The sequence below is a fragment of the Ammodytes marinus genome (assembly GCF_949987685.1).
Source record: "Ammodytes marinus genome assembly, chromosome: 15".
NCBI classification, from domain to species: domain Eukaryota; kingdom Metazoa; phylum Chordata; class Actinopteri; order Uranoscopiformes; family Ammodytidae; genus Ammodytes; species Ammodytes marinus.
In genome coordinates, this window is record NC_137219.1 from 24,160,923 (window position 1) to 24,184,787 (window position 23,865).

Here is a 23,865-nt window from a genome sequence, read left to right on the forward strand (position 1 = left end):
ACACCATTCTTCTGGAAATTCTGGATGTAATTGTCTCCAAAGGAGTCTTTACCAACCTAGGAAAAGATTGAAGGCACAAAAAAAAACAATAACAACACATAGTAGTGTCAAACGGGGTCAGACTTGGTTAGCGGCAACTTTTGGAAAAAGTGGTGTGTAGTCAACCCTCAGTTGGGTTGGATTTCATCCTGTGCCCTGCCAGTAGCATACTGGCATGGTGCCGCCGCCGCCACGGAACATGTGCACAAAAACCAACACACAAAAGTCAAGAAACGCACACACGCGCAAACACACGACCAGCTGCGCCAAGCCTTCAAGACACGATAACCCCGCCTTTCACGCCTCTTCAAGCCCACCTCGCTTTGCTTTTCCTTTCCCCCTAATCCGCACAGGGATGTCCACATCTGTAGCTACTTTGGGTTGTGGAAGGGGTCCCCACCTTGCCCCGAGGCGCCTACTTCCAAAACCCACGCTTTCCATAAAAAAAAACGTGCCAAATGGCGGGGTTCACTTCTAGCCGCCTGTAGATAGTTGGGTTGGGCATGGTATTGGCTGCTTGGCCCCCCATATCTCTTTGAAGAGCGGCCCTTCCGTCTTTGGATGTGTTTTGATAAGCCCGGGAGTCTATTTTTGGGTTCTCCCCATGCCCGCGGAGCTCCTCCCTGCACTGGGTAGTTATCGATCGAGCGGGCCTCTCTGTTCTGGAAGAGGTGGGGCTTAGGTGCTTTTTAGCGCTCAGGTTGAAAAGGCCACGCTGAGCTTTACTGATTGGAGACTTAGGGTTGGACACTGTGGGAATAGGCCTGTTTGAAGGCACACATAGCGTGGGAGGGCGTATGCATGTTGTATGGTATTGATCATGAAAAAATGAGACACGGAGAGTCGATGTGGTGAAATGACTGAAGTGTTAACGATGCCATGAGGTTTTTTTGGGGATTTGTTAGCTAGTTGGTAGAACATGGTAGAAGTGGATGAGTCAAAGGTCGGGTAAGCAAAATAACTACAAATAGATAACTTTTATTTTTTTTACTAACACGCACACATTCATGGTAGGATCCAAAATAACACACGCTGTAACACAAACTCAAAGCACAGCTGCCGTCCAATGCTACAAACTTGATAGCGGTGTGTCATACCTTGCAGACCATGGTTGTTTTAGCCCCCAGTTTAGCTGCCTGTATGCACTGGTTGGCCCCTTTCCCTCCAAAGCCAATGAAGAACTTGTGACCATGGAGGGTCTCCCCGGCCTTGGGTAGCCTTGGTGCCTGGCTGGGGTTAGAAACAAACAAACACAACAGTCAATGAGCACAATATCAAGGAGTGTACATTCAAATTGAAAGTAACCACAGAATGTAGGTGAAGAAAATTGTACATTCCTCGCCTTTAAAAGGAAAGCTTTGCTTATTGCTTAGGCTTAGATTTAGAATACTCATTTGTTGTTATCATCTCAATAGTAACTTCACACTGCTGATGTAAAGTTTGAAACTTTCTAATCAAAGTTAGGAAAATGTTCTATTGGGCAATGTGAGTGTTCTTCATTTAAACCACAGAGTAAATGGAGAAGTCAAATGTGAAGATAAGCTTTCAGGGCCAAACCTTTCCCTGGTTGAGCTATTTATTTATCACTGTTAAATGTGCAATAACACACAGACGGCTTCGGAGGAGTCTGCTGAGGATTGACTCCTCCAGGATTGACAAATTGCAGAACACATTGCCAGAAAAAAAAATATATAGCCTATATATTTTTTAATTATTTTGACTCCATTTTCCACAGTTAAATACAACAGCCGTATAATAAACAGACAGAAGAACATGAAGTTCCCAATTGTTTCCTCACTTTTAAACAGCGCTCTCTAGATATTACACCTAGACAGTTCAGCCGGATATGCCCATACATGTAGTCTCCAAATGTGTCAAATGATGCAACCAGCGAAAAGCCGTAGGAGTCTGAACTTGACACTGGCAGCACCAGTTATGTCTGACTCATAAGGGTTGGGTGTGAAGGCCCGCCCCCCTCCCCTCCAGGTTGAAATGCTACAGGTGGGTGCCCTCAGGACCCAGCTGTCTGTTCCCTGGTTCCTCCAATCACAGAGCCCCAGTGGTTGGTGAGTAAGAGACAACAGACTGCTTCATACTGTACGTCTGGACGCTGTGGTCTGGCCTGGGGCCCAGTGTTTGCCTGGGGGCCAAAGGGTTTGCGGGTGGTACATATTTGTTCTAAACTTGTTTTTCACCCTGTTGTCGCTCTTTTGTATACTTATATGTGTGTGTGTGTGTGTGTGTGTGTGTGTGTGTGTCCGTGGCAGGTGTGCTATTACAGTAAGTTCACTCAATTCCAGGATTTCCAGTAAGCCAGTGGCTGCTAGTGGCAAACATGGGAGCTTGTTATATATGCTGATGTTTTTGCACCGGCGTGTGAAAACACTAAATGCCCAAAGCTATAACAGGATGTAGGGTCAATGAGGCTGAAATGTGGTGAGGAGAAGCAAATGGAAACAAAGGACCAACACATGTAAATACACACGCACACGCGCACACACACACACACACACACACACACACACACACACCTCTTCCACACGTTACATATCCTTGGCGCAGCTGTCTTAGTGAATTTTTCCCACCGTTGTCACTGCTGTGTGACTCTTATACACTATAAATCAATAGTGTGTGCTCTGTGTGTGTTGAAAAATATTAGTGTTAATGCACAGGCTCTGTAATCTGGTATGTAAATAAAGCGGCCCACCATAGCTAGCAACATGCCGGTTCACAGAGCCTAAGATGTGTATTTAGATTTACACAGAAGTAGTACTGGCAGCAAGCTTTCTCCAGAATCACCGAAAACACTGTCTTTTCAAGCACTGGTTGAAAGACTTGTCATGTGTGAAGAAGCATTTATCCGTGTCCTTTATACAAAGCTGGTCACTAACCAGTGATCGTTCTGCTTTCCCTGTTTTATAAGAATGGCCAGGAAACGGATTCATCTTGCAAAATCAGGGAATATCTCCTCACAATCCACTTACCTGTCACTGATTCAGACAAAAAGTGATTTGACAACCAGCATTCTCCAGGATCGCTGACTCACGGCATGAGATACACAGAAAAAAGAATGATAAACCTTTGTGGATCATAAAAACCTTGTCAACGTTTGGCCGAGTGCCCGCCGGAAAACTGACAGGTAAAGATAAACAGATTTCCAAATTCTTAAATAAACCCACGCACGCCTCGTCATGCCCACAGAGACACTTTACCTATTGTTGTCTGTTGGCACCAAACAAACAGGCCACTTATGTGCTAAAGTGCAACCTCACTGTGCTTTTTTTTTCTCCCATGGAACCAAAAGGCCAAATCCAGGTGTGTGTGCAGTGAATGACGTGAAGTGTTTGCGTTGGGGGCCGGCTCTCATTTCCCTCTCCATTCAAGTCATTCCTCAGCTGTTGGTGAGCAATAGTGGGAAGTAGACCCGGACATATATGGGTACTGGTCACATTAAACACAGATTCATTAAGGCAAACACATTGTTTTGACAAGCACTGGTCAATTCTGAATTGTCCGGCTGTTGTGTTTCCATAACATGTACAACTAGTTTAATGAAAGGTAGGACATGAACATTTAGGTGTTTTCTTTGACTAAACCTTGTCTGGTTGCATCTGTAAATGTCTCCTTTACAATCATCTTTAACGGACATTATCTTTTTTTTTCAACACTCTGAACCAAAAAATCTCAATTTCTACAACATGTACATCAACTAAACTTTCCTCAATCAATCTCAGCACTATTCTGAGGAATATTACAGAATTATTTGATTTCTTAAAAACATGCAGAAAATGCATTGATAAAGGCCTACTTCACCGGTTGCAATATGAAGGTGTATTGAACTCGGAGATCCTATTTAGTATAAATGTGCAAAAAAAATTGAAATCGGATCATCTTAGCCTGAGAAAAGGCAGAAAGAGTGTTTTATGGTCTCACTGTCTCACCCGACAGTTTCCTTCTTGTGACATCACAGTAAGGGTTGGGATTAACAGGACAGCTGGGCCAAGGGAAGACTAAGGGAAGACTGAGGGAAGAAAAACCTCATTCATTATATTATAATAGTGATTTTATAATGATAGAACGCTGGTTCCGTATGGGTGAAGTACTCCTTTAAGCCTTTTACATAGCAGTTTTTGATTTATAAAATGAAAAAAGGCTGTATCTAAAATCTGTTCTGTAACTTCACTCTGTTCACCTGCAGTGTCTGGCCAAGTGCAACAACCTTCAGCTCTTGTTATCACCAGACGCTGTTCTAGTCAATTCACCACTAAGAGGACATGTTTTTTTCTTCTCAACTTGTATACTTTTCCTCATCTGCGAAGGTCCCTTCAGCTAAATGAGGACAAGGTGAACAGACTTAACAAAGAGAGACGGGTTGGGTTGGACAAAGACAGCCTGCCTCCCATGGACACACACTGTGAGCTGCTGTGTTAACAAGAGGAGCTGTGTCAGAGTATAGGAACGTGCAACGTGCGTGTTTGTTTTATTGTGTAGTCGGAAACCATTTGCTGGAGCCTTGATTTGCACTTATGTAAATATACACAGTTTTGTTTCATTTCATTGCTACAAAAGTAGTTAGCAAGACAGCTCTCCAACAATGCTTTGCACAATAAAAAGAAAAATAATATAAAACCATAGAGAATATTTGAAATGATTTTATTTCAATACCTTAAACGCGTCAAAGTGAATATTTAATGAGTAGTGTTGTTACTTGGGACGATTGGCAACTTATTGACTTGTCCCACAACATATCATTGAGTGTAAATGCCCTAGCACTGGTTGAGGACTAGAGCACAATAACAGTGTTTCCATAACAGGCTCACAAAACAAATCTGAGAGGCAATAAAATACTTTTATCTGAATTTGCTTCTGTGTGTATTAATACAGGATGATTCTTGAGTGAAGGCCATCCAGATACAATCCCAGAAATAATACAGTGCTGGAAGGAAGCCAACGTAATCCATATTTAATTTGACCACAAAATATATATATATATATATATATATATATATATATATATATATATATATATATATATATATATTACCATTTTAAAAGCTGGCACAAGTAGTTTATCTTGTCTCATTTCTGCCTTCATTTGTTTATAACAATTCGGAGCAAAATTTGGGCAGATTCATTTTCTGTAAATCAACTAATGGTCAAATTTACTACAGCTAGGGATACAATGTGTGTGTGTGTGTGTGTGTGTGTGTGTGTGTGTGTGTGTGTGTGTGTGTGTGTGTCTGGGCTTGTGATCCACCTCTGACAAAAAAAATCACAACAAAAGGTTTGTTCACTGGGACTTGATAGAAAACAAGCACATGCACACGTACATCTTGAATATTAGATGTATCATTTTGTAAACCTTTAAACTGATCAGGTGCAAAGTGGTTCCACTCAGTTAGCAGAGGCAGTAGGGGGCACTGTATGGCTTTGACAATGGGTTCCAATCTCCTCCTCTTCCCTGTACACTGCATAGGACAAACAATTACACATAACCTTTTACCCCCCAAAAAACTGTTACATTCTGTATTACAATTGTGTGTAAGAGGCCGAGTGTGTGTGTGTGTGTGTGTGTGTGTGTGTGTGTGTGTGTGTGTGTGTGTGTGTGCGTGTCTGTGTGCCTCCCTCCACTGTCTGACAGTTAATTGCACTGCCACCCAAACACTGGCTGTTCAAGACAACTGGATTTTCCAACTTCAAAGCCATGCATATCACTTTGAAGGGGCCCGGGAATGTATTCCAACCCTCCCCTTTCCCCATTCTGACCTCCATCCAAAAAGCCCCAATCCCCCCCAACACACACACACACACACACACACACACACACACACACACACACACACACACACACACACACACACACACAAAACACTTTCCAAAAACAGGCGGTTTCCCGTTAGCTTATTAAGAGTCTTAATTGACTACTCCTGCCCTTCAAAGCAGACAGTCACTAGCTGAATTGCTAATGAGCAACAAAATAAATGCCCCCCCCACAAAAACAAAAACCCAGTGAGAGAGGGCATATGGTTTTGATAAGTGGGGACTTGTGTGTGAGTGACAACTACAATGTGACAACATGAATTGGGAGTGTATGCTCGCTATGCCATGGAACTTTTCTCCCAAGAGTGTGCCTGTTTATTCAGATCTCCATTTACCTGTAGCCAGTTGACAGTTTTGCCATCAAAAATAATACTACCGGGGGCGCCCTTAGCTCAGTTGGTAGGGCGTCCCCCCCATGGGCCTCGGCCAGCAGCAGACCCGGGTTTGGTTCCAGCCCGCGGTCGTTCTCTGCATGTCACTCCCCTCTCTGCCCCCATTTCAACTCTGTCTCTACACTATCAATAAAGCATAAAAAGGCCAAAAATAATATATATATATAACATTTTTTTTTTATAATTCTACCCATAAAAGCTATTTGACTGCTATAAAATGTTGCACAAGCTCAAACAGCAAACTAGATGACAGGAAGTCATTTAGTTGGCTGGTGCCCCACGACAATACTTGAAATTACGCTGTGTTGACTTTATGTATCTTTTAGAGATTGAGTCACTCCTCACAAAAGGTTATGGGCGAATGAGGGTGACAAATTGTTTTCAACTAACCCATTGTGAAGGAGGTGGATGACTAACCATTTGTGGGAATGGATCCTGCTTGGCTCACCACGTAGGCTATATGGGGATGACGCAACACTGACATTTTAGTACGCAGTCATTATAACAGATACTCTTCTGCACACTTTGGGTCTTTGGAACCGGAGATGGATCCGCCATGGGATTGTCACAATGGCAACATCTGTCAAAGACTAGATCAATGTAATATTTTACAACACCAGTTTAATGGAAATGTAAGTGATTCTGGAGAATGCTTGTTGTCAAAATCACTTTTTTTTCCAAATCTGTGAATATCTCCTCACAATACCTGTCTGTACTGTTCGAGCACCCCCCAAAAAATCCAGTGTAAATACGCAGCCTAGGCTCTGTAAATGGGGCATGCTGCTAGCTCTGGTGGGCCTGTTTGTTTACATGCCCGTTTACAGAGTCTAGGCTGTGTATTATCACCAGATTTCTTTTCATTGCACACACAGTAACGGATCGTTAGCTGATATTCACTGAATTTAATCGAAAGTGATTAAGACAACAAGCGTTCTCCAGAATCACTGACTCCACCTTTAAGATTACTTTGTGTTAAGGCACAAAGTGTTGTAGAAAAATGGACAGATGTCTCTCCCTATTAGGGGTGGGAATCTTTTGGCACCTCACGATTCGATTCCGATTCAGAGGTCAACGATTCGATTCAAAATCAATTATCAATGCATCCCGATTTTTTACGTACCCTTGTGTGATTTTCAAAAATATATTTATATACACATCTAAGTTTGCTACTCAGAGTTTGCTAATCACTTCCTACTTTTGTGATGATCATTAAATACAATCAACAGATGGATTGCCTTCTCTAATATTGTATTAGAGAAAAAAGCTTTTCTTGTCACAAATATGACTTTCTATGACCAGTGCAATAATCAATGCAGCTTGCATTTCAACACAATATGGAAGTGTGTAAAAACTCTTTCTACTCTTGTGAATCATGTTTCTATAGGATTTCTATTCTATTATTTTCCATGTCATTTCACCACATTGTGCAAAAAGTATGGCTTGGAATTCAGCTCTCATACAAAAACGTAAACAGACACAAAGCCAGTGCAGGTCATATGGGTTTGCTGCTCCCTGCCCTTTTGTCGCCACATTTAACAACTCGCACTTGTGTGGTGTGCATGTGCAGTGGCGCAGGAAATACTAGTATTGAATACTAGTAAAAAACAAAAAAAAAAAAAAAAAACATTTATTTTTATTTTTTATTAATCGATTATTAACTTTTCGGAATCGATTCGGAATCGTTCAAGAGATAATCACGATGTATCGGAGAATCGATTATTTCTCCCACCCCTACTCCCTATCTCACCAGAATTCTGCTCACTATTATGACCTGAAGGCCCAAACGCTGTTGGAGCAAACACTATACACCATTCTTGGTTTTCAGGACAAGTATTGGAAAAAGCACTAGCGCTATCTAAGTTTAGACCACTTCCTCTATTCTTGTGCAGACAGGACTGTGCGGGGCCATTTCGGGCCACGACGGAAAACACCCCTGAGCCCATATTTTCCACAAGATTGCAATGTCTAAATAAAATCCCTGAAGGAAAATGGTGGCTAATAATAATAATAAAGGGAAACATGTTTTAAGCAAAGACAATTGACCATTTCCTAATCTCCAGTCCCCTAAGTTACTGTTGCTATACGCTTGTCCAGCTTTCCGTTCATGTGGGAGGAGAAAATAAAGCAGTTTTACAAGCGAGACTGTGGCACATTCACCCCCCGTCCTAATTCTTAGGAAATGTTCTAAACAATAGGTGTTTCATTTCAGCACGAGGTACACAGACGAACAATTCTTAATTTCTAGCCACAACTGTCAATTTGGCTGAATCTGAATGACAACTTCTGCTGGCAGATTTGATCAGCTGGAGCTAGTTGGCTAATGGAGCTAGCATCGCCTCCATGGCAAGACACATAAAAAGTACTTTGGGCAAAACCGATGCCTCGGGGTGGGAAGGGGTTTTAACTGAACTCAAAACTTGTTGTCTAATCCTGGATGCATTTAAAAAGGTAAAGGAAAAACTCAGTCTTTAGCGAAACCGTTGTTGTTTAAATGCAGCCACAGTGAAAAGTACACCTGCATTGACAACCAACCTTGAGTGCCCGGACTTGGATTATGTATGACTTTTTTTGTTCTTAATTCCCTTCCATGAATGCATGTGGTTTTAAAGATAGCCAGAAGCGCTCCTTATAGCTTTTTTCCTTCATAAATAAACAGCATTGTTAGGTAAGGTAAAAAAAGGAAAAGTACGCAAATCAATTTACTTTAAACTAACCCTTCTTAGCTGAATTATTCATACTATTTAAATGTTTGTCATTTGTAGTGCTAACTGAATTTTTTTATTTTTTATTATTCCACCTGATCCCAGCCTATTTTTACATGTCTTTATATGGTCATAGAAATGTTGCCCAATGTGCCGCTTCCTGTTGGGCCCACCTGAGGAAGCAGGGGAGTTTCCTGAACCCATATTTAGCATGAGATCTTGTTCTCAGCCTTCATATAGATTACACTTTTTGATTCATTGTCGTCCTTCAGGAAGCACCGAGGGTACAGCTGACACAACCTGTTTCAATTGCTAGTATAGGGATGTAGTGGGCAAAGTTAAGTAAGGAGCAAATGTAGGCTACTCACCTCACCAAGTCAGTCATACAGGAACCAACCACCATCACATCAAAAGCCTCTTCAGTCATGATCTGATGAAGACATACAGTACATTTGTGTTATATCCATCTCGACATTTTCACACACATTCATGATGCGTTGATGATTTAGGACATTTCTGCATTTCTTAATCCTCGTCCAACCTTTCCAGCAAAAACCTATTTATATACAAGGACGTAATCTAAAGCATATAGCCGACTCCCTGGGGGGGGGGGGGGCATATCAGGCAAAATATGTTAACTAGCCTCCAAACAAAAATCACTTGATATTATGAATCTGTCACATTAGCATGAGCTTGACTGAAACAAGGAAAGTATAGGTAAAAATAGAGCATTCATCTCTGTCAGAGTTGGACAGGTTCCAATCTTAGTGGGGGTGGAGGGTTGGGGGGGGGGGGACGTTTCATTACAACGTGAATGCACCGCAGCCCAGGCAAAGTCTATAATTAATTCAATCCTCGGCTTGGTATCGGAGCTAATGCTAGTGTGTTAATCTCCTCAAATCTCTGCCTAGGAGAAGCATGCATGGTGGAGGACTTGGAAAAGCCTGGCCGCTGGCTGCAGGATGGCTCAATTCTCTCTCCCACATCTCAGCAGCAGCATACAGTATTGTCTTTATTTTTCGGCAGGCACGGAAAAAGCTAGCCTACTGCTGCAACCCTGGATATTATGAGATATATGCATCGTCCGACCACTTGAAACAGCAAGGAGGAACCCCCTCACAAAAGTTATCTGGACCAACCTGGATAAGTGTTTGTAGATACAGCTCCTTGTAAAAATGTGTTAGCGATTTCTCATAAATGATAGCTTAACAAAAGATTCCCCCTCTGCCCTCAGGCCAAACAGTTTATATGCATAATGAATGAAGAAAAAGATGATTTGAGGGTTGTCACAAACATTTAGAGGAGTAGGGGTCTTGAACAAAGCGTGCTCGCAGTCACACACTGAAGCCATTTAGTCTAAATGCAAATCAAAGTTGCACACGCGGTGAGTTGAACAATTTAAAATGATCCGCAAGCAAAATTCCAAAAGAAAAGCCCCATTTTTAAAACCTTGTAAGATTACATATTTTGGAAAGTCTGGTTGGGCAGTCAAGACTTGATTACAATGATGTAATTTATATGTTTAAAAAATTATTTTCTGAAATTTATAGAAATACTGTAATCGCCAACATACGTCTTTTGTTGTCATTCCACCCCCAGAGACACAGAGTTTGAAGAAGGCTCTTTTTTATTTGAAGGTTCATATTTTACAGAACGGTGGCTGAATGTTGAACTAACTGAAAAACCAGATAACCAGCTAAATAAACTGTAAATGTTCCAGTTTGTGAATAGATATTTCATTATTGTAGTTATTCTAAGACCACCCACTAGGATGTTGTACAAGGCACACACCAGACGTCATCAAACATGACACATCAAATGCCTTCATTCTGAGTGGAGCGCTTTTTCCTTTTTGTTGATGAGCTACGATAATTAGGCCTACAGATAAATGCCAAACAGCAAAACAGCTGTCCACCCCTCAAGTCCACCACATACAGTATGTTGTCAATTGATGAGACAGATACCAGCATTCATATAGCCTACTTTAAATTGAGCGCGATATGAGTGCAATATAATTTATTTCAGTTTGCCTGCCTATATCAATAAACCTCTCTGTATGAATACAAGTTCATTATACCAATATAGGTTTGAGGGGAAAAGCAATGCATTAGAGTGTAGCCTATGTGTTATACACTTTGATAGGCTACATATGCATTATACATATAAAAACAAGTTGGAAGTTGGTATTAAAAATATCTTAGGTGAATAATGCTGAATGTTAAATTGTTGATGTGTTTAGCTTAGGCCCCTACTCCATTTGTTAATATAGGCCTAGTCTTAGTGCACAGTGCGCTTTGCATGTATCTTATTCAAATTAAGAAACGTATGCTAGCCCTAATTGATCCATATTCAGCCATTTTGGATGAACGTCCCAATGTTACAAAATGTAATCATTCATCTTAAACTGTAAATCTGTATGAAGCCAAACATTATTTCCAACTCTGGAAATAATCGCAGCGATGTGTATAATACAACTCCACACACTCATAACAAGATATAGATATAGTTGGACAAGGGCTAAGGTCAAACAAAGTGTTTTGAGGAAACGATACAATATTTACCTTGAATTCAAATCTGTTTGAGCAGAGTGGACAACTCAGTCATAACTCAACACCCTCTCGCACCCGCTACAGAGACAAGTGACGGCCAAAGTGCATTGTGACAGCTGCCTAGCGTTAGAGCCATTGCCAGATTCATTGTTGCCACTAAAGCAGCGCCTACGCATCCAGTGTTGCTTCAGATTGTTCCAGTATAATATGTCCAACGAAATGTGCGTTTTCAGTAGTACAGAAGAATAAGAAATTTGGCTCTAGGAGTGAAAACAATCTTTACTGCAACAGGCATTATTTCAAACAGCTAAGTGCGGGGCTGTCAAAAGGACCCAAACAACATATACACCGGAACTTTTGAGAGCATGAAGTAAACATTGGCGTTGACGCTCAAATTGTCTGACTTCCAACTCTTTCAGGTACTTTTAACTCGCTCTGTAGGTTGTATTTAAGCGGACATTAATGGACGGGTTATTTTCAGAGTAAGCTAATTGTTCAAATGGTGGCAATTTGATGTTCCGTTCTGTGGAAAGCTAGCTGTGGCTAATGCTAGCAAGCTAAACAAGTATCTACAGTACACCATGAAACACTGTTTGGCGTCCAGGCTTCATCATTAACTAAAGTAACAGTAACAGTGATGCTCAGCAGAGTATGGGGCTTTAGTTTAGTACGAGAACAATGTTTTCAGAGGGCTCACAGCGTACATGGCAGTGTAGTATAGTGGAGGAGAGGGGGCTGGCAATGTACTGTATACGTTTGGATCCCCCTTTTCCTTAATCAGAATCATACGATGTACACCATACTACAATATTAATCAAATGTAAGCACTGGACATAATGTGCATATGTAGGCCCTATACTTAATAGGCAGATATGTATGAATATTTGCGTCAGAAATCTTTGTAAAATCTAAATTTGTAAATATATAGGCTATATTTAAATAATAAATATGTATTTGTGTATAAATATCTTTGTCATAAATATTAAATATGTATACATATTTGCTTGAGAAATATGTAATATGTATATTATTATATTTCTCATCACTACCCAGAGTCGGCCCAAGCCTTCATGGGGCCCTAAGCAAAATATGATTAGGGAAATGTCATTCACACACCCAGTGTTTTTTCGCTAGTGCCTCCACTGTGCAGCTGTGTGAAAATGTTAGACAGCCGAGATCCAGAACCTCGTAGGGGGGTCCGGGGGTATGCCCCCCCTGGAGATTTTTTTTCACCTTTTTGAAGTGAAATGCATGAATCTGGCGCACTTTGAGAGGAAAATTAAGAGGCTAAATCTGAGAAATGTTGTGTGAACAAATAATTTGGAGACACTGGGTCGGATGAATTAGAAGCTATTGAAGAAGGACACATGGATTTTCCATAAAAATATTAATATAAAATAAAATATTATGGAGGGTCCTCTGGGTTGGGCTTGGAGCTCTTTTTCTTTTATGGGACACATTTCTCTGTAATATAATGAATGCATTTAAATGCAGTGAGAGGAACAAAGCAGAAGAACTCTGTTGTCCAGCTATCTTTTTTTTCACAGACAAGGCTGAAATAGACTATAGACCATAGGCCTACACAGTGCATGGGCAACTGAAGGCAGCCCCATTTCCAAATGTTTTTAAATAAACTCAATACACACTGTGCATGGATGTGAACGTGACATGATCAGATAATTTCGGATTACCTCCCAGGCTCTTAGGCTATTCATTATCTAGACCAAAACATGTTATTCCTTTTTTGTATGATAACTTAGATCTGCATAATATGATGTTAATATCCCCCCTGGTGGTAGGGGGCCCTAAGCAACCGCTTAGTTCGCTTATGCCTCGGGCCGGCTCTGTCACTACCATTGCTGAAACGCTCCGTTTTAGAGCCAGTCACTGTAAGCCTGCCTTCCAAAAAGCCCAGTCTGCTCCGAGTCGCCCTGAATGTAACTGCAGGTTTTGAATCTAACTGTCGATTAGAAAAATGACATTTTGCATAATGGGTGACCTTTAATCTGTATCAATATTGGCTTTGCAATACTAAATATGTCAAAATATTTACACCAAAAATATTTAAAATGTATAAATATTTGCATCAGCAGGTACAATATCAACATCCATAATACTGGGTTTACATGCTTTCATCAGTATGAAATCTATTGACTGAGGTGCATACACATCATTTGTCAGCCTGTGTTTTATTGTGGATAAAACATATTTCCCCTGAGAGCGACAGTCTTAGAATAGTAGGGGCTTGATTCTGTCGTGCACACTCTCAACACAACCTCTAACACTGACTGTATGTTGATGCAGCTCATGCTCTTTAGAATCCTCAGTGCAAAATGCATGCTTTCTTTTTGCTTTGTTCGGAAAATACTATTTATCGTATCGTGTATGAGTGTGTGTATGAATGGGTGAATGTGGTAAGAAATGTAAAGCACTTTGGGGCTGAGAAAATTGGCTAAAAAGCGCTATATAAGTCAAGTCCATTTAGCATTTACTATTTAGATGAACTACTATACATTCAAAGTGTTGCTGTATCTCTGCAGAGTGGATCACAATGAACAACATGTCCCCTGAGGTGGCCCTGCACCGGATCTCTCCTGAGCTGAGGCCCCTGCTGTCCAGCGTGGTGAGGAACCACGTGGGACTGGACTCCACCAACTGTCTCCGCGTCACAGACCTCAAAACTGGGTCAGTGAATTTGAATTTGGACATCAAAGCTCCTTGTATGAAACACAGGGTCCAAAGTCTGTCTTGCTTATGGCAGTGATGATGATGCACATTCAAATGATATGAGAAAGTAAAGTGGACTGTAGAGCATGACCTGTAAATATGAACTGATATATTATTCACAGATGTTTACATATATTCATACACATTCATAGTGAGTGAGTCATCATTAGAATATGATAGATATGTCATAGCTATTGTCGAGCTTTGAAGTGAAAGTAATGCCTGGTTTTGGAATACAAACTAGGGTTGTAAAGGGTTTATTTTCCTTTGTGTTTCAGCATAATTAGGCTAATGCTGTAGTCATAATGGGTTATAGATTCCAATTTATTTAAAAAAAAATACTGGTGGTGGTAAGCTATGATAGTAGCCACAGCTGCCCTGGGGCAGACTGACGGAAGCGTGGCTGCCATTCAGTGCCTACGGCCCCTCCGACCACCACCTCAAACATACAGCAGTCATACACATTCACACCAGGCAAGGTGGGTGAAGTGTCTTGCCCAAGGACACAACAACCATGACACAGGTGGCCGGGCGGTGATCGAACCGCCAACCCTTGGATCATTGGCCACGGTCGCCCCATAGAGACATTTAAAGTAAATAAACACACACTTCTCTATATTTCTCACTGTAACTCACTAACAGTATATGCTTATGCAAGTGAAAGAGAAGAATTAGCATAACCAAAATCCTTTTTAAAACATCACATCAGTCATGAAACATCACAGAGTTTGGGTAAAGAGGGACTGGTGTGTTTTGGTGTAGTTTTCAACCCCACAGTCAGAACTATGATAATGTGGTTTAGTTAGTCCAGTCATAATTACTGCTATACGCTCACTGTAACATGTTATCTGACTATTAGATTGACTATGTGCTTGTGTTGTTATTATCTTTCAGAGGAACATCCCTGACCCCTGGCCCCTGCTGCGATCGCTTCAAACTCCACATCCCCTACGCTGGAGAAACACTCAAGTGTAAGTAAACGGCCACTGAAATGTATTGAGTCTCGTGTTGATTCATTTGTTGTCATTGTTGGTTTCTGAGAAAATCATATTGGGACTGAAACTATTTTGCAAACATTTATTTACCTTATTAAGTCACAACATAGTAGTAGCAGATAGCGTAGCACGTGTCTATTTACGCTCTTCATAGTACTATAATCAGGTGCATCTGTATGTATCCATATATTCTTTGATTAATAGCAAATTGAGCCACCGATTCAGTCCATTTTGGTTAGATTTTCTTTTTTGCATAACTAAGCAAACCTTTACATAGACAATGTTTCATAATGGGAGGTAATGACCAAAAGGCTGAAAGCATGTCACTTAATTCACTAAATCAGTAAATTTAACATTTGTGTTTCACAGTTTGTGTCTCTGAAGCTTTACTGGAAATCTTCAACACTTTTTCGCATCAGAGACTCTTCCTGATGAGCATTCCTTCTCTCACAATGGACAACAGAACTACATGTTGTTAAGTGATTAGAATCATGGTTTAGAGACATTCCCGATTTTGTCACATAACTGACTTAAATGACTCACGAGGCCCATGCCAGGCCAGGGTTTACTCACACTGCTAAAAACATACTATCAGTTACAGTCTCTACATTTTACGTGGGCATCAAGGTTACAATTTCCGCACCTTGCATAAAAAAGTGCACTTACAGTATTGTAAGATGTTTGGGTGAGGCTTTACTTTTGGAATACACAACCAAAACACCTAAAGGAAACCTTGTGTAATTACACTCAACAAAAATATAAACGCAACACTTTTGTTTTTGCTCCCATTTTTCATGAGATGGACTTAAAGATCTAAAATTCATTCCAGATACACAATTGTACCATTTCTCTCAAACATTGTTCACAAATCTGTCTAAATGTGTGATAGTGAGCACTTCTGCTTTGCTGAGATAATCCATCCCACCTTACAGGTGTGCCACATCAAGATGCTGATCTGACATCATGATTAGTGCACAGGTGTGCCTTAGACTGTCCACAATAAAAGGCCACTCTGAAATGTGCATTTTTTTGCTTTATTGGGGGTCTGGGGACTCAGAACCAGTCAGTATCTGGTGTGACCACCATTTGCCTAATGCAGTGCAACACATCTTCTTCGCATAGAGTTTATCAGATTGTCAATTGTGGCCTGTGGAATGTTGGTCCACTCCTCTTCAATGGCTGTGCGAAGTTGCTGGAGACAGCTTATGGTGGAGAAATGAACATTCAATGCACGAGCAACAGATCTGGTTGACATTCCTGCTGTCAGCATGCCAATTGCACGCTCCCTCAATGCTTGTGGCATCTGTGGCATTTTGCTGTGAGACAAAACTGCACATTTCAGGGTGGCCTTTTATTGTGGACAGTCTAAGGCACACCTGTGCACTAATCATGATGTCAGATCAGCATCTTGATGTGGCACACCTGTGAGGTGGGATGGATTATCTCAGCAAAGCAGAAGTGCTCACTATCACACATTTAGACAGATTTGTGAACAATGTTTGAGAGAAATGGTACAATTGTGTATCTGGAATGAATTTTAGATCTTTAAGTCCATCTCATGAAAAATGGGAGTAAAAACAAAAGTGTTCAGCAATCTAGTATTAAATAAGTTTTTTTTGTCAAAAATAGTAAAACATTTTAAAATAATCTAGGCAAATGTACTTCAAATCTCAGATAAACAGTTAGTCATTTCAAATATTTTCATCTGAATGTGTATGTGTATGAAGTTGTGTCTATGAGTTTGGTGCACATGTGGCCCTGCTTGGGGGAAACACCTATGTCTAGTAATATAAGGGAAGTCAACTCTGCTTATTTTGCAATTTTTTTTCCAAAAAATCTTTCCAGACAGAAATAGTTGTGACCAATGTCAGGATGTCTGAGCTTGCATCGAAGAATGTGTAAAATTCAACACTGTGCAACACTAATGAGGAGTTATATGGCAACATGTAAACGTGGTTGTTACCATTCTGGACAATAGCAGGATAGGATGTGAGATCTATATTTTTTTTCCTGCGAAACAAATAAAGTAGTTTGCATTAAGGCGAGACACTGCAGGCAAAAACATAGTTTTTTCAAAGCACTGGTTGGTTTTCAGATTTTGGGCTTTTATCATTGGTATTGTTATGCTTCCATAACGTGTCTTCTCATCAACTGAACTATCCATAATCATCCATAGCACTATTCTGAAGGTTATTACAGAAGGATCTGTCCATATGTTGACATTTTGTTCTTAGAAATGTGCTGAAAATGCATTTTTAAGACCTGTAAATATTATTTTATGATGATTTATACAATTGATTTAGGCTTTCTCACAACAATTTGTTAAAAACTTTGGACTGTAATACGTTATAAAATTGAAATACATTTTAATTCAATTATTTTTAATGTAAGTAATCGACTCTAAAAGTGTCAACTTTAAGTTAAAGATTTGACCCTATTCACCTGCAGTGTCCCTCCTTAAGTCATCTTTGAGTGATGTTCTTGTTAATGACTTTAGATTCACCTGGAATCATGTAAATAGTACTTTAATGCGACTTTGTTTTGTTTCTATTGTGAAAGAGCCTTGTTATCTGTCCTCTCTTTACCCACAAGTTGTTCAACACTACTGCCTACGGTATATCTCTCATGGTTTAGTTTCTTTAATTAATGGAGACAGGGAAACAAGACACCCCCCCCCCCCCTCCACACACACACACACACACAAACACACAAACAGGCCACTGGCATTTTGGCATGGCACACGACATCTCTGCAGCTGTTGTACTAGTTGCTGCACCTTCCTGTGCTCTGGCCTGAGGAAGAAGGTTTGTTTAATGAAGGATGCAGGGCCGCAGGTTGGTGTCTGCCTGTCTGTGGCCCTGCCTGCTGATAGCGTGCAAAAGAAAAGGCACACTCTACAACACATAGCTGAGCCCTATTAATGTAAGCCTAGCTCCCATTCCACTTCAGCACCTTGACTGGTACTGCTAAACAAATGACTAGTTGCCTTTTGTTGTTGAACATATAACGCCCTTACCATCTCAATAAAATGTCAGCTTAAAGGTGGAGTCAGTGATTCTGGAGAATGCTTGTTGTCAAAATCCCTTTCTGTCAAAATCAGTGACCTGTCCGCACTGTGTGTTCACAAAGAAAAAAACAGGGTTAATACACAGCCTAGGCTTTGTAAACGGTAATGTGCACAAAGGGTATGTAAACTAAGTTGGCCCACCGTAACTAGTAATAATCCCGTTTTTACAGAGCCTACGCTGTGTATTGAAACAGGATTCTTCCTTTTTGTTCAGCGCACACACAGTACGGACAGGTAGCGGATTTTAAGGAGACATCCAGTGATTTTGACATCAAGCATTCTCCAATATCTCCTTTAAATGGTGGTTTGACTTTGAGACGGCATGTTAGGCAGTAAAGTAACTAGACTTCATTTTTTTTATTGAAGTTTCTTCTATGCTGTGTGTTCAAAGCCATGTGTATACAATCCAACGTTATGACCTGAGAAAAGGTTTGCACTTCTCTAAGACCTCAATTTCCCTCTGGCACGGTGCCAGTACATCTCTCTGGACAGACCTCCAGTGCTTTGCTAACAGATTCACAGCGCTGCCTCTCGTCTCCTTGCTTGACTCCTTTCTCTCTCTCTCCACTGGAAAAAACAAATACTTCCACATGTGTACATCGTTTGCCTCTGCTGGAAGGACAAGAAAGCAGAACTGAAGCGTCCTTGAAGCACACACACAAATAGCATTGTGTAACATAACATAATCAGAACATTGTGAACCGGCCCAAGCAATGCGTGCTGTGATCTTGTTGTTACGATGTCCTGTTTCGTGTCTAAGCATAGCACAATTGTTTCCCACTCTGTAGTTCTGTATTAGTCTGAATACATTATGTATTTCTTGAGTTCAGTCATTTTAGACATTTTGAAAAAATAAATAAATACAAAAGCTCGATTTTTGCATTGTGTGTGTTGTATTAAAACCACTTTATGCAAGCCAATTATCTTTACAAGACAGACCTGTTTGGCAGGACTTAAGTGCCTTTGGTGGTAAATGTCAAGTTTGCTCATTACTGTGTAGGTGCTTAAATAAAAGACCCTAGAGCCCAACAGCTGCATATCATGCGGTTGTTAAGGAAGCCAAATAGATTTAAAAAAAATAATAGTTTCATTAACAAGCCATTGCATGCTAGATTTAGATTGAAGATTGCCCAGGTTGAGATCATGTCAATTGTTCCCACTGCAGTTCTTCTAAATAACACTCCATATCTTGGGGCAGGGGGGATGGTACAAGTGTATGTGCCTTGTTTGCTTGTTTGTATTTGTAAAATATGCATAATGCTTGCTTGTATGTTTTTTAATGAGGCTATGTTTCTTATGTGGTTTTTTTATGATTGTAAGCCCTTCTAGGGACTGGCATTTGAAATGAGCAGTAGCTATAAATGTCGTGGTGCTGTACATTGGAGAGGTGTTGTTCAAGTGTATATGTGGAAGTAGCATCTGTCTCTATCAAATAAACATAGAATTAAATTAAATTAGCTATCTAAACTAGACAGACATAATGGAAATGAGCTGAAATAAATTAGAGGATGATTTGAAACTTACATTTTCCTTTGCCATGTTGTGGTCATTTTATAGCACACAATGAAACGCAAGCAAGCCAACATTTGGAATTGATATTGTCCACAAATCATGGTTCTAGTAAAAAGTTGCCTTTCTCTTTTCTTTTCTCCCCAGGGGATATCATATTCAACGCAGGCTACCCGGAGTTGCCACCAGATTTTATTTTTGGAGAAGATGCCGAATTTCTCCCCGAACCCTCAGAACTACCGGTGAGTTTTTCTACACTCATGTGAGAAAAAAAGATTCCCGTCACGCTCCTTCTGGAAGACTTTAAAAAAGCCTAATGTATTGCACACACAAAAATGCGGTTTTACTTTTACAGTGACCATATGCTCAAATGTATTTACTCGGCTGCTCATGAAAAACAAAATTTACCACATGATTTGTTTTTAGTTCTTTCCCACTTTGTTAAAGGCAGATTCTTTTTGCCCATATTGCGTGGTTTTCCTAAATGTCACTTAGATTGTACACTTGGGTTACTGGGTTCACTCAAATTTCCCTTCACAACGTCCCTGATCCCAAGAGCAAGAGCGGGTTGAAGCAGTACATACACGTGATTTAAAAAAAAGCAAACTTAACGCTATGCAGCCACCATTTGTGTGCAATGTTGGGCAATGTTGCAATCATTTGTCCGTTAAACTCTGTTGTTTTGACGTCTTGGTTATCTGTAAGTCTGAATCATCATCTCTTTGAAACCATGATTCACTAAGGAAGCCGGCCTAAACATGACAAAGGCACTGTGTTGCTAGCTTTTTTGTATTGAAGACGTTAACCTAGGATTACCCAGCAGCACACGGATGACTGGCGCCAGCAACGGTTGACTAAACAGATTTTAACGGTAATGATAGGCTTCCAGGAAATCTACCGGGAGATGATCTAATCGCTTTTTATGCATTTTTATTTTATTTTCCAAAGAACTTGTTGAAGTATATTCGAATGTCTTCAAACACTGATTACATCAACGCTGTTCATTTCTAATCGGGTGTTGGTTATAATGTTGGTATGTTAATACAAGCGGATTACAACATGACCATAATTGACAGATAATGTAATATTATACAATTTTAACCACACCACTTCATTTTCAGTCCTCTACGATGTAATGGTCTGATCCGGCCTTTTTTTTTTTTTAAGATTTGAAGAGAAATAACTTTGGTAATTTTCAAAATAGGTTTCGTACTTGATTGTGTAAAATGCCTTTTAGGACAACAATCACTCACATACTTCTATCAAATTCACAGAAAACATTGGTGTTGGTTACGAAAGCTCTCATTCATTTTTACACGCCCTTTCTTGTCAGTCACTCGGGTCACTTCCTTCATAGACTTTACATTACATTGTAAAACACAAGCACATTGCACACAAAAATGTACATTTCTACATGACAATGTGTTTTTCAGAAGCTGAAATGTAAGTGATAAAAGCTTGGGCGTATATGTCTTCTCCAGAGATTAAAAAGAAAGGGTAAAAAAACTCCATCGTAAAAAAACTGTATTTACACTTAATTGCGGAAGAACCAGGCCCGTGGGATGTGCGTGCGACATTGCTCACACAGGATTCTTGGCAGAGTCCGTGGGAGCTGAAGCTAACTTATTGACTTCTCACTGATGTGTTCTGATTAAGTTACCAGGTGAAATTAATTTAAAAGCCAATATGTCACTCTGCAAAGGTTTCCTGTTTGGTCTATAAAATGATTGCTTGTCATTGGATAGCTCCATCTTGAACCGCAGTGTATATTCCAATGCCAGCGTTTTTTTTTAATGTACACATGCTGCAGTATTTGCGCATGGCAGCTACTGTATGGTTATGGTTATGGTTAAAACCTGTATTGTTTTGGTTTATAAAATGAATAAAAGGCTGTATTCGAAATCTGTTTTGTTGAGACTTTGGACACTGATGTAAATATAAAATAATGATTTTTCTTTTATAATGATAATTTTTTTTTCAAACAGATGCAAGTGTAGGCATAATGAGTTAGATATTGCCAATGTTAGATATTGCCAATTCCCATGTTTATTAAAACATTTCTTAAAAAATTTGAATACAAAAATGTTCAACTGGCAAAGTTTCATGATGGTATCTAGCAATTACAAATTGTACCCTTTTCACCGGCAGTGTCTCACCTTAAAATACTCGGTTAGGACCACTAAAACACTTAAGTTTAGGAAAGATTAGTTGTGGTCAATAAGAAGTCAAACGTTAATTGTAAGACTGTTACGGACTGTAGGTGATACATGCCCATCCATCCCTGACTGACACACCCTGACTTTTTGCCTTAACATATATAAGCCACCCTAACGTGTTTGTACTGAAGATTTGCATTGAACATATATCATTGGGTGCACAATAATTCAGACTGATCTATTCCCTTTGGATACTGGGCTGGACCATACGTTTAGTGCTAGTATCAGGCCAAACATTTGAATTGTTCTTAATGAAATGTTCTATCTGATTAGTTCTAAATCAATCAAATACATTACCTTGTACAGTTAAGTGTTGAACGGGAGATGATTGACTAGTTGACTTAGTGCAGTGTTGACTAACTAAGATTATGAGGTCTTAATGGAGATCAGCACTCTATCCAGTAATTCCTTGTGATGTTGTTGGGAAAGCTTGTGCCATGCAGTTATCCAAGTTCTATTTTTGAACCAGCCTAGCATGGAGAAGCTAAAATTCCCCTGCTTGTGTCAGTGTCTGGGCGACAGAGAAGGGGAGTATTGCTCACCGTCTCACAGAATCCAGCTGTGCACATAAGGGGAAGTACCTTCTGCCGAGCCAGTGTTTGGCAGCCCGTCGCTTGTTTATTTTTCCTCACTTATATTCTTGCTGTGTTTTCGCTGTCCAATGCTTTCATAAGCTTACTCGGTCTGTCTCTGACTGAGATCCAAACACTCCTACTCACTCATTTATCCTGTACATTTTCAGTAAGTAAAACCCCCTCTAACTCTTAAAAACGACCAATTCCCAGCAATTCCCCCCCCCCCATCCCCTCCACATCCCCCGGGAAATGTTTACCATCCGTACTGGCAGTTTGAATGTAAGAAAGATTCCTCTTAAAACAAATGGACCATGTGACTGCACAATGGTTTTGAAGTGACTTTTGCAACATGTCATTTAGTAAATATTTGACCTATGTATTCAAGCAAAATTATAAGATCATTCTGATTAATTATGGGTAAAAACATTAGTGTCCTAATGATAAATAAATGGCTCCTCTTATAAATAAAATCCATGAGGAGTACAAATCACTTTTTGCCCTTACATGCAATGTTTCCAGCCTCTATCCAGTAAAGGTAAACATTAGTCTAATTTTAGGTCCGTGTCAGGGGCTGGTTGAATTGTTGATGTCTCAGCAACCTATAGTTCTTGTTTACAGACGGCCAAGGGTATCATTAGTTTCTCTGTTTAGCCCCTGTGTTTTTCTGTGCTGTCACCAGGCCTTGAGCTGGATAGTTATCTCTGTTTCTGTTTAGACAGGGAATGTATCGCTGTTGCAAAAACAGGGAAAATATGACAGGACTAAGACATGCACAAGATACGGCCATGGTCAGCCCTGCATGCCGCAGTATCCATGTTGAAAATATTCTGCAAATTAGCATCTCTTCTACTGAAAGTTTAAAAAAAAAAATTTGTATTTGCAAAAAATATGAATTCAGTCAAATGATGTCACCGAGACAACCCTGCGTTCAAATGCCCAGCACTAAATCAATGGCGGAATCAAAGTTGTCATCAGGGTGTTTATGTGTATTTCTTATAAGCTGTAGCAACACATATTCTGTGACTTATCCAAAGTACAAAATGCAGCTGTTGCTATTTATCTGGTAAATGTGAATCCCAAGCCAGTGTCAGTCTTAACACTCTGCCAAAGATATTAATTAGTCGTGATATGCCACTCTGTGTCTTATTAATACCTAAAAGAAAATGTGCAAGTATGGCTTGTTTTTGTGTTTGCTGGGGATGATCCTTCTCGGACAGTTAACAATCTTGCGTTAGCTGCTCACATGTCCGATATTACAACTTTGTGTAGGTAGA

The 23,865-nt window shown here is 40.1% G+C and overlaps 2 protein-coding genes across 2 annotated transcripts in view; one reads left to right on the top strand and one right to left on the bottom strand.

The window, feature by feature from the left end:
* The window catches only part of rbks (ribokinase), a 36,010-nt gene extending 24,417 nt beyond the window's left edge, over positions 1-11,593 (bottom strand). The window contains exons 1-4 of the mRNA XM_080042988.1: positions 11,515-11,593; positions 9,322-9,383; positions 1,137-1,269; positions 1-56 (exon numbers count right to left, since the gene is read on the bottom strand). The exon at positions 1-56 is cut by the window's left edge and continues 8 nt beyond it. Coding sequence (XP_079899114.1) covers positions 1-56; positions 1,137-1,269; positions 9,322-9,380 — 248 coding nt within the window. The 5' untranslated portion in view covers positions 9,381-9,383; positions 11,515-11,593. The remainder of the gene's footprint in view (positions 57-1,136; positions 1,270-9,321; positions 9,384-11,514) is intronic.
* A 242-nt stretch (positions 11,594-11,835) lies between these two features.
* The window catches only part of babam2 (BRISC and BRCA1 A complex member 2), an 80,301-nt gene continuing 68,271 nt past the window's right edge, over positions 11,836-23,865 (top strand). Inside the window, exons 1-4 of the mRNA XM_080042273.1 lie at positions 11,836-11,921; positions 14,043-14,187; positions 15,124-15,200; positions 19,948-20,042. Coding sequence (XP_079898399.1) covers positions 14,054-14,187; positions 15,124-15,200; positions 19,948-20,042 — 306 coding nt within the window. The 5' untranslated portion in view covers positions 11,836-11,921; positions 14,043-14,053. The remainder of the gene's footprint in view (positions 11,922-14,042; positions 14,188-15,123; positions 15,201-19,947; positions 20,043-23,865) is intronic.